General features: G+C 50.6%; 1 protein-coding gene across 2 annotated transcripts in view; it reads right to left on the reverse strand.

Annotated features, from left to right (window-relative positions):
- The window catches only part of PITPNM1 (phosphatidylinositol transfer protein membrane associated 1), a 318,418-nt gene that overhangs the window by 111,732 nt on the left and 193,627 nt on the right, over positions 1 to 13,059 (reverse strand). For both annotated transcript variants that reach the window (XM_078659290.1, XM_078659289.1), the window contains exons 4-5: positions 8,771 to 8,892; positions 7,727 to 7,948 (exon numbers count right to left, since the gene is read on the reverse strand). In XM_078659290.1, coding sequence (XP_078515416.1) covers positions 7,727 to 7,948; positions 8,771 to 8,892 — 344 coding nt within the window. The remainder of the gene's footprint in view (positions 1 to 7,726; positions 7,949 to 8,770; positions 8,893 to 13,059) is intronic.

Genomic DNA, 13,059 nt, shown 5'->3' on the forward strand with positions numbered 1-13,059 from the left:
CCAGGCTTGTTAGCGGGCGGATTTCGATCAAATGAAAGAAGCCCACACGGTTTAGCAGGCATAACCTAATTTGTCCAGCAGTACCAGTTGCGTTACAGAGGGTCAGATTCATTGCTTAGGCATGGGGAGATTACGTGATTTGACCACATTTAGCTACACTAGTATCGTGATTAATTACATAACAGAGCTAGCACTGATTTACAACTGCAATTTGGTACATTTAGCAAAATAGTGCTGTGATTAATTCCGTCAACAGAATAGGATCAATAGTGAAACGTTTCAGTACATTAAATGAACTATTGAAATTCGAGTGAAATACAGTTGGAATTCGTTACATAGAATTGGAATATAATCTGTGGCGTCGCCTTGCTGCTTGTGTAATGCGTGTTCCCCAATTTTAGGCAAATCAGGATTGCGACCCACTAAAGGCAGCGAGAGCACGGTGCCACACCTCAATAAGAAGGTAAGAATGAAGAAGATGGGGGGGGGGGCCGAGAGAAAGGGTTGTTGAATACAACCGGGGGACCGGTGTTTAGGGTCTGGTCTCCCTGGGCTCCGGGGTTCTTGACTATAACCGGGGGACCGGTGTTTATGGTCTGGTCTCCCGGGGCTTCGGTGTTATAGGGGCACCGGGTGGGGCGAATCTTAAATGGTGTTTATATCAATCAATACAGGAGCGTGCCACACAGCCGACGTCGCCGCATCGTGTTCGGGGAGTAGCGGGATCCAAACTTTTAATCGGACCGTGTTGGTCAAAGTAAGTATGAGAAGATCAATAGAACGCCAGCAGTTAGAATAAGGTATGGGTCTAAGGATCCATGGGGACTCGCTCAGATGGTCATGACAATTTTTTCTTTCAGGGAGTAAGGCCACTCAAGATGTCAGAAAGGAGAACAGCTGGCTCAGGATCAGGGGCGGTTTCGGACGCACAAGCGGCTCACGCGGCGATCTTCTTACAACTAGTGGAAACGAATGGCGTGGCATGGGCTACCAAGTTGCTTAAGGGCAACACGGCGAACACCGGTGTGAACAATGATATCATAGAACAGGATGACGAGGACTCAAGTGGGGCGGGATACGCTAGAGCGTCTAAAAGATTAAAGGTTCCGACGAACAAAGAATTCCCGCCGCCGCCGAAAAAGAAAGCCTGCGCAAAAACGACGGTCGCAGTAGTGCACGACGTGCCTGGCACTTCGAACTTATCTGCAGTGGTACAGGAGGCTCCTGGCCCATCAAACTTACCAGACAGCAGGCAACCAGCGGCGGAATACGCCACTACAAGCGATCTTGGTAAGATCATGTCCACCTTGGAAGTGTTTATGAAAGAGATGAGGGAAAGTGTGTCGCACGGCGCTAGTGGGGGGGGTAGCCCCTTCCAATGTGTGGGGAAACGGCGCTGCTATCACTGGCGCACTTGCATCGGGCATTGGGGAACCGGAGGGCACTGACCTGTCCAACTTGCCGCTAGCCCCGCCGGCACCCGTGCCAGCACCTACCGCACCACACATGTCACCGGTTATTCCAGCACAGCCAGCTCCACCGGTACCACAGCCACCGAACTCAGTGCCCCCCTCCTTGGCGGTGCCAACGCCCCCTTCGAATACAGCTATTCCTCCCATCACGATACCAGCTCCTGCACCAGCGCTGCCATGCGAGGAGGAAGAAGTGGTGCTGGACGCTCCTTTGTTGTCAGGCCGATCCTCCTTGTCCTGGGAAGTCCCGCTGGCAGCGAAGGAATTGATATGGAGGCGGGAGTTCATAGATATTTTCTCATTACTCATGTTAGGACAGCAAGGTGCGGACGTGCGCAGGGCAGGGTTAAAAGAAGACGAGAAAAAAGTTACATTTCAGCCCTGGCCCGAAAAGTCCATTGACACATGGTTGGAGGCCTTTGCGATATTGTCTTCTGTTATCATGGAGAAGTTTGGTGATCAGGGACCAGCTTTGGTTCAGTACGGGAGACTAATTCATAATGAGGCAAAGAAGTGGGGAGGTGTAGGTTGGTTAGAGTATGATAGGGAATTCAGGAAAAAGATGTCCAGATCTCCTAAGATGCGCTGGGATCACAAAGAGGTACAACTGTGGATGGACCATATGGGGTCCAGGGCGCTCCAAGGCGTAGCCACGAGTAGTAAAGGGCAAGAAACGCAGGTAGAGTCAAATGAAAAAAGCAGCACAACGGCGCAGGCAGAGCAAAGGATACCGCCCTTTCGGGGGGGCCAGAGGGGGAGGGGTCAAAGAAGGGGGGCGGGAAGTCAACGGCAGGGTCTTGCAGATTATTTAACAGCGGGCACTGCCACTGGGGGAGATCCTGCAAGTTTACTCATACATGCAGCAACTGTGGAGGGCAACACCAGGCAGGAACGTGTAGGACACCCAAGGGACAAAAGCAAGGTAGTTATCACGGGGGAGGGGCGGGTCCTGGCAGAATAAGTAAGCGGGGACCGTCAGAAACCAACCCACCCCCCCCCCCCAATCCACCCCCCCTCTTTCAACACCCCCCCCCAGCTGCCTACCAAGACATCACCAGCCCTGCACTGCCCAAGCGCTGCCCCACCAAATATTCTAGAGTCAGGCGCAGTGAAAGGGCCCTCACCGATAAAATTGGACCGACTGATTGGTCTGCTGAATAAATATCCCAACAGATTGGATGGGAGACTGCTCCTGGGAGGGTTTGCTGAAGGTTTTGTTATACCATACAGAGGGGTGCCTGTCGCAAGAGATGCAGACAATCTGAAATCAGCAAGGGACAATCCCGAGGTAGTGAGAGCAAAAGTTTTCAAAGAGCTGGAGCTGGGAAGGGTCGTGGCCCATTTTCACATCCACCGCTCGACAACTTCGTGGTATCCCCCCTGGGATAGTACCCAAAAAAGAGCCCGGTGCGTTCAGGCTGATACACCACCTGTCTTACCCCGAAGGGGAGTCTGTCAATCACAACTTAGAGGAAGGGGTGTGCTCAGTCTCGTACTGCTCATTCGATGTGGCCATGGACCTCGTACGCAGAGCTGGCAAGGGGGCTTGGCTGGCAAAAGCTGACATCGAGTCAGCTTTTCGCCTCCTGCCTGTGCATCCTAGCAGCCAAAACTTACTGGGTTTTAGGCTGGGCAATGAATATTACTATGACAAATGCATGCCCATGGGTTGCTCCATCTCATGCGCATTCTTCGAAGCCTTCAGCACCTTCCTACAATGGGTACTTCAAGTAATGGAAGGGGTTGAGAGCGTGACCCACTACCTGGATGACTTCCTTTTTGTGGGTAGAGCAGACACACCACACTGCGCGGAGACGCTGGCAAAATCTCAAAAAATGACAAAGTATCTGGGAGTGCCACTAGCTCCGGGGAAGACTGTAGGTCCAGCGCAGGCTTTAGTTTTCCTAGGAATTGAAATAGACACGAAAGCAGGTGAAGCCAGGCTGCCAGCTGACAAAGTCACCGAACTAGCAGCCCAGATCAAAGTAGTACTAGGGCAAGATAAGGTGTCATTGGATGACATACAAAGCTTACATGGGAGACTAAGCTTCGCAACAAAGTGATTCCAGCTGGTAGGGCTTTTGCGCGCAGGTTAGCCAGGACAGCAGCAAAAATAAAGCGCAGACACCATCTAGTGAAGCTGAGTTTTGGGGTCAAAGAAGACCTTAAGTTGTGGGGGGATTTCCTTGAGCAGTTTAATGGCTCCGTGATATGGAGGGATCCCTGGACCAGCAGCCAGGAGCTGACGTTGTTTACCGACGCGTCAGGCAGGGAGGATTTTGGCGCGATCCTCGACAGAGAGTGGTGCGCAGCGGAATGGCCCAATGCATGGAGGAAGAAGAAGATAACTGCCAACATAACGGTATTGGAGCTCTTCCCAATCGTAGTGGCTTTCCACCTTTGGCCTGCCTTGTTGACGGCAAAAAGGGTGGTCTTATGGTCCGACAACATGGCGGTGGTCCAGGCCATCAACACCCAGTCAGCCTCTTGTGCACTTGTGTTATGCTTACTTAGGGAACTTGTCAAAGTATGTCTGTATAATAACGTGGAATGTAGGGCTAGGAACATCCCGGGAGTCCAAAACACGGCTGCTGACGCACTTTCACGTTTTCATTGGCAGCGGTTCCGAGAAGCTTGGCCGAGAGCGAGGGAAGAGATGACACCTTTCCCGGCTCAGCTTTGGCACCTGCTGCGGTGGCGCAGCGCATTAGAGAGCTAGGCGAGATGTCCCTGGCACCGCGGACTATGAGAAGATATCAGACTTGTGTGAAAACGTTTTGCAACATCATGGGCCCTTGGGAGCAGGAGGCCTCGAGACAGGTTGTAAGGGTACAGGCATTTATGGTCTGGGTGAAAGATGAGGGGAAGAGCCACTCGTGGATGGCCGGTCACCTGTCTGCTATCGGGCACCATGCCCGGCTGCTAGGTCAGAATGACCCAACCACATTATTCGCAACTAGGGCGGCGCTCAAAGGCTGGGCGAGAGTGATGCCCAAACAGGCAGACCAAAGGGCACCCATAGACTACGAGACATTAAAAAACCTGATAGATGCCCTCCCAACGGTCACCCTCTCTGCATACGAAGCAGCCCTGTTTGCAGTGACATTTAGCCTAGCATTTTTTGGAGCATTTAGGATAGGTGAATTGGTAGCCCGGTCAAAAAAGGAGATGAACACTAGGGCATTGTTGATGAAGGATGTTCGGCTGACAGCGGAATCAGTAGAGATTTTCTTACAGGCATCAAAGACAGACCAGGCAGGCACGGGTAGGAGCATTTCATTACAGCGACTGGGCAACGACAGCTACTGCCCGGTGGCGCTGCTGGCCGCTTTCCTGTCCTGCCGTCCTCTTACAGAAGGGTTACTACTGATACATCTGGACGGCTCTCCGGTCACGAAGTATCATGCGGAACATGTGATGCAGGGGTGCCTATTCTTAGCAGGCTACACAACGAAAGGGGTCAAGTTCAGCTCCCACTCCTTCAGGATAGGTGCGGCTACCAGAGCCTTGAAGGAAGGTCTCCCAGCCGAGACGATTACGAGAGTAGGTAGGTGGGACTCCAACTGCTACAAGAGATATGTGAGACCAATGAGTGTAATACGCCCGGTTAGCAGAAATATGGTTGACAAAGTGTAAACAGAGAAGAATAAAAACGTAGGCCATGCTTAGATGGCGGTATATGTACAATGTGTGTTACAGATTTCAGTTGCCACATCTGGGTGGTTGTTTTTCTTTACTTTGCAGTGCTTTGAAGTGTTAAAATAAACTATAACTTTGCAACCTATTGTGTCTCATTGCAGGGACAGAGGTATGGGTGTTGGGGCATTCTTATGTCAAGAGACTGGCGAGATGGGTGAATGCAAGCACCTGGAAGCACGGCTTCACCAACACTAATATATCTTGGTTTGGCTCCCCTGGGATGCGCTGGGTGGCACTTCGAGGAACGCTGCGTAGGTTATTGAGGGAGATCAGACGAACGCCAAACATCCTAGTGGTGCACCTAGGAGGGAACGACCTGGTAACGTTGGGGAAGAGGCGTTTGCTAGAGACAATGAGGAAAGACTTGAGCATTATGAGCGGCGAACTGGGACAATGCAGCATAATTTGGTCGGAAATCACCCCTAGACCAATCTGGCATGGGGCTTTATCGCAGGAGGCACTAGAGGTCACCCGGAGGTGCGTAAACGCAGCGATGCGCAAGTTCAGTGAACAGCGAGGGGTAGGTTTCATCAGACACGGCTTGCTACACGCTAAATCCATTGGCTGCTGGGAATCTGACGGGGTACATTTGTCCAAAGTAGGCATGGCAATATTCCTATTGGATCTAGGGGAGGCGTTAGAAACAGTCGGATGCAGATAGGAGAGGACTAAGGGCAAGGTAGTGGGGGCTCTGGGCGCAGCGGGGGCCACGCCCAGGGCTGTGGAGGAGGACAAGGCGATCCCCAGACAGGACAGGCGCAGGAACAGGACCTGAAGCCCCAGTGCGAAACGCACAGTGCTGAGTCATACATAATCCAAGGGGCCCTTCTGGGGGACTTGGTTTAGACGGCGCCCCGTTAGTCCCTAGGGCGGTTGTAAGCCTGAGCAACCGGGGGCTTGCCGATAACGACCCGCCTGGATGGAGAAGGTGTGAGTTGACTCTCCCTTTTCCGGAGGGCGGTGCGGGTGGACGATAGGTCCGCCGGTGGGACACCGGGCTATGGCCGCTGGTGTCAGCTTCTTTGGCTCAACTTCAGGCGCCCTGCAACAAGGGGTTGCGGGGTGTAGGGGGTCGCCTGTCAGTTAACCCGTTCTGTTATTTGTTCTACAAATAAACCTGCAACTTCTTCATCCCAACATGTTTGTCTGTGTGTCATTTGGTTGGGGGGATGTTGTGGGCAGAGGCGTACCGATGTAACTACTATGTACAGCGCTCCAATACCTTGGGGTCGGGTTTGCGGTATATAAAACTGCGCCAACAAATATTACATAGCACTAAGCATTGCATAGTGCGTGAGACACATGAAGCCTTGATGGAGACTATGTGAGAGGGGAGAGTAGGGTTAGGCGCTGTGGTGAGTTTCCAACAGATGTTTTATCATGGTCTTAGATATCTTTTTTTTTTTTTTTTAATTCCCAGAAGGTGAGACTTACTTACGATGCACGGCCTGAAGCGAGGTCTAGAGTGTCCTTCAAAGCCTGCGAGGCAAAGCCAGGGTGCCTCCAAAGTGGACGCTGGCAGCTAGCCCCGAACAGTGGAGGTCTCCCAGGACACTATATGCAAATGCAAATGCATTGTTGCTTGTATAGCGCACGTATCGCCCCAGACGTGGCATCAAGGCGCTGTAAGCATACCGCTGAGGAACCCTTCCTGGACTCTCCCTGTGAAATTCGCACTCCTGGGCACCCCCAGTGTGAAAGCCAGGCATCCTAGTGCTGTTGGGGCCGTTGTGGAGATTAAGCAAGCTATTGCCCAGAGTTGCAACGTGGGACCCACAATTAAATTAGGCACCGAAGCGAGAATTATCAGGTCCGAGGAAAATGAGCCAGAGACCCGCCGAGGCGGGAATCGAACCCTGGTCCAGGGCCAGACCTCTGCATCAGGGTCTGCCACTCTAACCACTGAGATCATTCCCGTCATCATGGTCTTAGATATTGGTTTTTTTTTTAATTCCCAGAAGGTGAGACTTACTTACGATGCACGGCCTGAAGCGAGGTCTAGAGTGTCCTACAAAGCCTGCGAGGCTAAACCAGGGTGACTCCAAAGTGGATGCTGGCAGCTAGCCCCGAACAGTGGAGGCCTCCCAAGACACTACCCCATGCGTTGCATACAGACGCTACCCCATGCGCGCTGCACACAGATGCTGCATTGTATTGTAATGAATTGTATTGTAATTGCATTTATATATCGCTTACTATCCCTGACAAGGTGTTGAAGCGCTTTTCGGCGAGTAGCACGCTACTCCAGAACCCATAAAGGATTAGTGTTGAATTAGTATAGTGAAATATAAAAGTAATTTGAGTGGTGGCTAGGTTAGTCAGTTATTTGGAAACAGAAGGATGGCAGAGGGATAGAAGAGGGAAAAAAAGGTTTGCATTTATGTAGCTTATGCGCTGCACCCATGCCCATGTGTTCTGCGCAGACACTACCCCATGCGTGCGGCACAGACACTACCCCATGCACGGTGCACACTGCACACAGATGCTGCATTATATGCGCTGCACCCAGACACAGCCCCATGTGAGCTGCACACAGACGCTGTGAACGCACTCACCCACGTCATGGATGAACTGCTCGATCTTCGACTGCATGCCCCAGTAGCGGAACTCCACCTTGCACAGCTTGTAGGCACACATGATGGCGTGGTGGGCAAACTCCTCGATCCAGTCCTCCCCGAGCGGCCCGCGGCCAGTCTTGACCGAGCGGTAGAGTTTCGGGTCCTCCTCCATTTTGTACTCTCCCATGGAGATGGCATCGCGGACAATGTCAATCGTGTCTGTGTTTAAAGAAGACAACCCCAAGATCAGCAGAGAAAGGAGGGGAGAGCTTCAGGGGTCCAAGAGGACAGAGGGCCTGGAATGGAGGGAGGGCCTGCCCCTCAGAGTGCATCAGAACCCTCTTAGGAGTGAAAAGGAATATGGAGTGAGTGTCTGAGGGACGAAAGAGAAGAAGAACACCGAGGGGCAGGAAGAGGAAACAACCCAAGAGCGGGTGGTGAATGGGATGGGAATGCCTATTAGGAGAAGGGCAAAGGGGGTCTCAGAGGGGGAGGAGGTCATAAATACCCCAGATGTTGACGGCCAAACTGAGGGAGAGTAGGAGGAATCAAGGAGGACACAAGAGGAGTGTATCATGCATGAAGGAGCAAAATCCCTTCCCTGAAGTGTTGTGTTCTGGGAGTGTAAGTCCTTGGAAGGATAGCGCCCCCTGTGTTCGGTGCTGTGCAGTGTTACTGTAAAGTTAGCTGGACTGTCCCACTTGAAATATTGAGCTGACACCATCTAGAACTCCAGGAGGCTTCCCCGTAACCATTAACAGAAGAACAAAGCACCTACATCTGTGCAATTCCACACATGGACATGCTTCAATGTAAAAAACAAGAAAAGGAGATGTTATAAACGGGGATCAGAGATCAGCAGGAATGCTAAATAGGTGAAAGGGACATAATTTAGGACAGAGTAAAGAGGTTCCCCATGACCATTAGGGTGAAAGAGGACAGACATTGAAAGGGGGTGGGAAAAAAATCTTGGGAGAGACGAGAAGGAAAGCAATCTTCCAACGGGCTAGTAGTGCTGCGCGGGGACATTTTCATGCATACCCACAATCCTTTGCCTCTTCTCCGCTGGCGTGAGGTTGAACGCATTGGTGGTGCTCCCAGAGTCTGGCCGATAAAAGGTCTCAATCTCAATGGAGAACTTCTCCACAAAGGGGCACGTGTACCTAGAGGGGGCGAGGGAAGAGAAGAAGAGAGACGGTCATGACACGCAGGAACCATCTTCTGCAGACCTCAGGCTTCGGTGTGCTTGGAGAACAAGACCTAGAGAGAGGTCTTCACATAGCAGGATCATACATAGGCTCCAATCTCTGAAAATCGGTTCATAATCAAGTCCCTCTATTTTGGACTCTCACAGCATCCAGTCACCACTTTTGATTCTCAGCTTAGACAAATTAGGGGTGCTCTGGATTGGCAAGGGTTCTGCAGAGCCACCCCTTCTGTACTCCACTCAGAAGCATTCACAACCAGTCCATCAGGCAGAACTTTACTCCGTGGTAACGGACGGATTCAGACTTCAACATTGACAAGGACAGATTTACTTACTGGGGCCTTCATGTGAAAGGCATGAAAGAAAAACCATGGACAATAAACACAATTTGAGGTCTCATTTATAAAATGATGTTTATGGTCATGCTCCTGTTGGCGATGGCCAAAGAGCGACAGTGGAAGCACGACACCAGACATGTGTGGAACCCCTTCTACACTCCTGGTACTCTGCAGGAGAGGGATAGTCCAGAAGTCAGCCTGTATCACACACGGATGAGGATCATTGCGCACCCCACAGGCAGACGCCCACCTGTGCCAGTCGGGTCAGACAGGATGCAAATGAACGCACAAGGCACACAAGTCAACTGAGACCAGTGCGCCCGGCAGCTGATGAGCCCACTAGGGAAACCAGTCTTGGGTTGCTTGTGTTCCAGTTCAGGGGCGACCTGGTTTGGCAGTTCGGGCTGGGCTGTTCTGATTGGAGCAGGGTCAAGACCGATTTGGATACAGTGGGTCCAAACTGAAGTAGCATGGGTTCAAAATAACAATGGGTTGGGATGCAGCTCACGTGATTACCAGTGGCTGAGATTAATTCAACCATTCCATCCATCACTTCTTTGTATGCTTTATAATGTCCTATACTACCTGGCCACTTGTCGCGAGAGGCTAAAGACCTGGGGCGTATTAACAAAGTGCCTTCGGGCACAATGGGCGTTTGCGCTCGCTTTGCGCGCCCCTGGGCACTTTGGAATTGCAGAAGGGGCCACAGACGCTTGCGAGTGCCCTTCTGTAATACTGATAGCGCTGGTGCATGTAAATCACCAGCGCTATCATCAGGGGGCGTTTCCTCATTTGCATGGGGGCGTGCCCCATGCAAGGAAGGAATCCCTTTCCGCCAGCGTCCAGTGGCTTAACAAAGGACCCCGCTGCCCCCGCAGTGCGGGTGGGGCCCCCCCCAGCAAAGTATGCAGGCCTGAGAGCTCCTGAGTAAGTCTGGAGGGGGACCCTCCATGTACTTTGCAGGAGGGTCCCCTCGAGTTTTGTTACGTCACTGCCAATGCCGTATTACAGACGCGGGCACAGAGGCAAAAAAGCTGTCAAGAGGCACTCTGACAGTGCACCAGATCAAAAGTGGTGCACTGTCAGTGCGCCTCGTGATAGCAGCACTCTGGAGGTGGAAGGTTGGTCACGAGGACCCCCCCAGACTTCCCCTTGCAGGCGGGTGCAGTCACTCACTGCACACGCCTGCAAGAGGATCTCTCAGCCCCTTTAAAAGTGCAAACGTGTTTACTTCCTGAACAGAGAAATATGGAGCGGTTTTAAAGCCGCTCCGTTTTTCACCTGAATGCGCTGGCCCTGGGCAGTGCGAGTACGGGGTTGCCCTGCGGGCAGCACATTCACTATGATGTAGCACACTTTTCTGGTTAGCGCTGGGCGCACCTTTTAAAAGATGCGCCCAGCGCTTACCAGGAAAATGCACTTCTTACATAATACAGCCCCTGAAGTCCTACATGCTTGTCCAGAATGCGGCCCAAAGCCATAACTAGCGCTGGCCTGAGAAGAGCAGCCTAGAGAGATGGGGAGTGTGTCTGGACACATGGCTGCTTGATTGTTCTTTGTACTGGCTTAGTTCAGTGCTTCCTCTTGCTTGCAACCTACTGTGTCACAATAAGTCCTAGGCCAACTAGAAATGTAATCTTCAGTCTGAGCTTGGACAAACCAGTGGGGCTGCAGTAGAAGTCTTTGGCCTTTGATCAGGTAAAGTGCAAAGCAAAGTGTCACATTGGATATGAAATCTGCCTTTAACCCATTTGAGAGAGTCTGGAACATGCATTTACTTAACTTAAAACAAATCTCAAAGAAAAGTTGGTCGACCAACGCGTCAAATCAGGATTTCTATGGCTTCCAGTTTTTGAAGTAAGTATCATATGTGACGAAAAGAATCCTACTGCCACAAGCTTCTCCTATGTACTAAAATAGGAGCAGAGGCAACAACTTTAATAAAATGACAGCTGCACTGTTCATCTTAACCATATGTTCCTTGATGGGGACAAATTAATTCTAACGTTGAAACGTGGAAGACGTATAGAGTATCATACTAATGTAGTCCTGTTCTGGGTTCAACCCAAACCATTGGTGACATTCATTCATCCTTTTAGCAGAACGTTTATTTACACTGGTATAAAATAAGGTACACTGGCAATCGCAGTATAAGGCAATGTCTAAATAACTAAAACAAAAGTACAGCTGTATAAAAGGGCTCTCAAAATAAGCTCTTGCTTCACAATGCCATAATGGTGGATGGGTTCCGATAACTCTTTAAAACAACCATTTGGATAACTTCCGCTTCTGTCTGAACATGTCACCGCAAACTGACTGCATCTTCTATTAAGCAGCGAAGAGCAACACCCAACTTACCAGGTGACCTAGATGGCCGAAACACTTTACAAGGCGGAGTGCAACACCCAACGTTCTTGGCAACAAAGATGGTTAAAAGACTTCACAAGATCAACTGCATCACCCAACCTACCTGGCGACCTAGATGGTCGAAAGACTTCACTAGACTGACTGCACCACCCAACATACCTGGTGAACAAGCTGGTTTAAACACTTCACTAAACCGACTGCACCACGCAACGTACCTGGCGACCAAGATGGTCGAAAGACTTCACTAGACCGACTGCACCACCCAATGTACCTGGCAACCAAGATGGTCGAAAGATTTCACCACACCGACTGCACCACCCAACATACCTGGCGACCAAGATGGTCGAACGACTTCACTAGACCGACTGCACCACCCAATGTACCTGGTGACCAAGATGGTCAAAAGACTTCACTTGAACAACTGCATCACCCAAGGTAGACCTGGCCACCAAACCTCACAAAATCAGCAACATCACCAGACTGGAATACAAGACGTACAGGAAGAAAACTCCTGCATCCTGTTCTTTCTCCTGCTCTACTCCAAGAGTCAGGAACAGAGTACCACCCCTCCTCTACTCCTGAAAAAACCCCAAAGACTCAACACTTTACAAGCAACAGCTAATTACATCACAGTTTCTCTCACACCTGCAGGAAACATCCCCAACTCCACTGCTGAAACCAACCCCCACCTCTCCCAGCCCAACTCTCAACCCCCCTTGGCCTACCACTGCTCACTAGTGTGCCATAGCTCACTCAGTCCATCCACTTCACATCCTGTGCCCTTCATCCTTCCCTTGTTGTAACCCAACTTCCTGCATTAGAACTCCTCTGTCATTTATCTTCCACTGCATCAAAGTACTGTACATCAATCTGTTTCTTAGTAAGCTTTATTCTATACAAGTCCACATTGGTACTTACAAGTCAGATCTATGCTTCACCCGCCATAAGGTATACCTTATGCAAGCACCGGTGTTATCCGACCTGGTCTACTAAAATGAGGTGTACCTCTGCCTCCCCAAAAGCACAGGAAACGACTTCAAGTGCAAAAACGTGTAGCAAACTGAGGTCTAAACCAAGAAAGTTAGGACACAAAATGCCTGCTGTAAAACCTGCGACTGGCCACTAAACAAAGACACATTTTCAAGGCCCTGCACAAGAACACAAACCAGAATTAGCTTGGGGACCAAATCACTTGTGGTCACATTTTCACTGCTGCCATCAAACCCTCAACCTGACTGCATCACAATGGACAACTGGATCACAACAAAATATGTCTGAAGACAAAAGACAAAAGTATGGATGAATTTGCATCTTTCATTCAGACAACATAACAACGGTCATCCAAAGAAAGGAATGAAAACCACACAGTTCCATTAGCCGCTCTCCATAAATAAGGACCAGTTTCTGACCAATGGTAA

Source organism: Lissotriton helveticus, chromosome 1_1 (assembly GCF_964261635.1).
Source record: "Lissotriton helveticus chromosome 1_1, aLisHel1.1, whole genome shotgun sequence".
Classification (NCBI taxonomy): domain Eukaryota; kingdom Metazoa; phylum Chordata; class Amphibia; order Caudata; family Salamandridae; genus Lissotriton; species Lissotriton helveticus.